Source organism: Puntigrus tetrazona, chromosome 5 (genome assembly GCF_018831695.1).
Source record: "Puntigrus tetrazona isolate hp1 chromosome 5, ASM1883169v1, whole genome shotgun sequence".
Lineage (NCBI taxonomy): Eukaryota > Metazoa > Chordata > Actinopteri > Cypriniformes > Cyprinidae > Puntigrus > Puntigrus tetrazona.
In genome coordinates, this window is record NC_056703.1 from 24529026 (window position 1) to 24531769 (window position 2744).

Consider the following 2744-nt stretch of genomic DNA (forward strand, 5'->3'; position numbering starts at 1 on the left):
TTATCATTTGTCCCTTTCAGACTGAAAGTGCAATTGTATACATTTTTCCATTCTTTAACCAAAGAGACTTTTTCTGACAAAATCCCAAAAGCCACGCAAAGGGTATAGCCTACTCCTTTTAAAACAAAGAGCACTTTCTGCCCTCCGTTGTCTAGTGTGGGATGTTGATGATCTGAAAAGTGAAAGCACATTTTACTGGCTGAGATCTAGAGCTACTGAACAACTAATACTGGCTGTTGTTGTTATTGTTGTTATTGTTAATGTGCCTTTCTTGTTATCCTGTACTAAACAACACCTCCCCCATGATATGTCCCGTGGCTTATTAATCAGTTGAAGAATTATATTCTTCACCTCCACTGTTGTGTTTGACCGCTAACAGGAAGACAGGAAGCGCGGATTAAACGGGTCACAAATCAACTAAAGAGTTGTAAGGGCTGGAGGAAAAGTAATTGGATGGACAGAAGCGTGGCACTAATCAAAGCCATAAGGTTAAAGTGGTTAGCCAAGAATGTGTGAGGGAAGGGAAAGTCTGAACAAATGCTGCCAAAAAGGATAATACTTTCCTTACAATGAGAAAATGACGTTGTATAGTTTGCTTCCCTTTTGTTCCCTATCAAAAGGTTTACTCACAGAGAGATTTCATTCACTTGTCATTGACTACAATATGAAATTGAAACAATAAAAAATCGAACACTCGCCATCGTTCATTGTTCTTGCTAACAAGACAGGCAAAGCATTGCTTTAAAAATGTTTGCTCAGAACCACATATATTACTGATGGAACTTGACGCTTTTTCTTTCATCAGTGATAATGAAATCAAGATGGAAAATGCAATCGTTTCATAAAATATAATCAAAGTCAATAATGTCAGCCTTTAATCCGCTTCAGATTGAGATTAATCAGAAGAATCTTTAATTACTATTATGGATAAATTCATTGAAGTTATGTACTACTTTCAAAGGACGTTTTCTGAATGTTTTTGTTAAACGTTGATACTTGTCGTAAAATAAAAAAAAATGTTTGGTTTCATTTTACACTTTCTCATCAGTTAAAATTTGATGCCATTTAAATCAGGGTAAAACTGACTAAGGTTAATGAATATGCCATGACAAAATATCGATCTATTCTTGACTGAACTATGTCGTTCTGCATCCATGACTTATATCCATGACAGAGAGCTGCATTATAGAAAATTGTAGAAAATATTTCAATAAAAAAATAAAAAAAAATACTCAATGCTAAACTTAATCACTTTTACCTAATCAATGATCAAAAGACATTGATCAAAAAACTCCCAGAGCCCATATTTAAAAGGAACACAAATGAAAGAGAAGCATGAAAAAGGAAAATGTTAAACTAGATGAGAACAGATAAGACCTTAGTAGAATAATCTTTTCAGCGTTTAATAGCATCAGCGTCATTAAACAGCATCAGATGAAACATTTTCTTTACAAGCAACACTAGATTAGAGAAGGTGAATCCAGTCGCTTTCTTCCCGTCGCCCCAGAAGACCTACACCTCCCAGCATGGCCGATACACTCTTCCCACCATGCACCTCATGGTGTCCCTTTTGATGATGGCGGAGCTCGGGTTCAGGTCCGTTCCGACATCTCTGCGCTCCGTGCTCTCGGAGAGACCGAGATGAGGGAGTCCTCTGTTCAGAGATGTTAGGGTCCTCAGCAGATTGGAGTCGGCCACCACGATGATCCTGGAGTTGCCTGACGCGGATCTCAGAACATTCTCCTCCAAGCTCTCGCTCAAACCTTGCAGATCTGGCTCCATGTCTTCGGCTTTGGTCATGGGGATGGCAGCGGTTCTGAAGCAGCACTCGGACAAAAGTGCAACGGTGGTGAGGATGGTACCAACGGAAAGCTTCATGCTTGATGCTGAGTGTTTCTTCAGTGGTTTAGCTGCTGTCTTCCGTGATGTCTTGCAAGCTCGTCTGATGATGGTGGCAACTCGGTCCATTTTTATAGGCCTACCGGCCATAGTCTGCGATGTGCCACGTTGTCCTTAGATTCACCATTGTCTTGGATTCCCGTGAGTATGTGGCTATTAACAAAAACGCTGAATCTCATCGAGAACCTGATGAGACCGCTGACAGAGCTCAAGTGTTTTGTTTGGTGGAAAGTTAATTAAGATTTCCAGTGACGTGGCTTGTGTTCAGCACGCAGACTGCAGGGTTCCACTGAGTGAGCATCGAAGAGGGGATGTAATTCCACAATCCTCATACTCTGAAACAATATGAGAGGATTACAGACCCGTTGAAGAGTCCAAGTTAATAATAACTGTTTTCTCCTTAGATTCACACGACAAAGTCATCAAAAGAGCCCCTAGCCCTAGTAGCTCAAAATAAAGATCAACACACAGCATGGTGTGAATTCTTATTATATTTCGGGAAAGTGCTGCTGATTCATGATAACGTAGCAGGTGTTTCAATGAGGCTCCTGCTGGTAAATGCTACACAGATACACGGAACATACAGAAGAAGAACAGAAGACACATTCATTGTACTAAATGAACCGCATTGGTTTTTCATTGAACACTTTCGTCACAGCAGAGCAGGTGATTGAATAATTAACATAGTGATAGTTTAGCCTTGCTAAACAACATAAGACTGAGATATTTTTCTTTAGGATTAATGTTTGCCTGCTTACATCACAAACTAAAAAACGCAATTCCAAAATCAAAACCAATAGCCAAAAGATTTATATTTCGATAACTTCTAGTCTGTCAGAATTTCC

At 39.5% G+C, this 2744-nt stretch overlaps 1 protein-coding gene across 1 annotated transcript; it reads right to left on the reverse strand.

Annotated features, from left to right (window-relative positions):
• Positions 1-1382: 1382 nt before the first annotated feature.
• pmchl (pro-melanin-concentrating hormone, like) lies at positions 1383-1938 on the reverse strand. The gene has a single exon (XM_043240303.1). It carries the CDS (start codon positions 1876-1878, stop codon positions 1513-1515), a length of 366 nt encoding a protein of 121 aa, XP_043096238.1. The 5' UTR covers positions 1879-1938; the 3' UTR covers positions 1383-1512.
• Between the last annotated feature and the right edge of the window lie 806 nt (positions 1939-2744).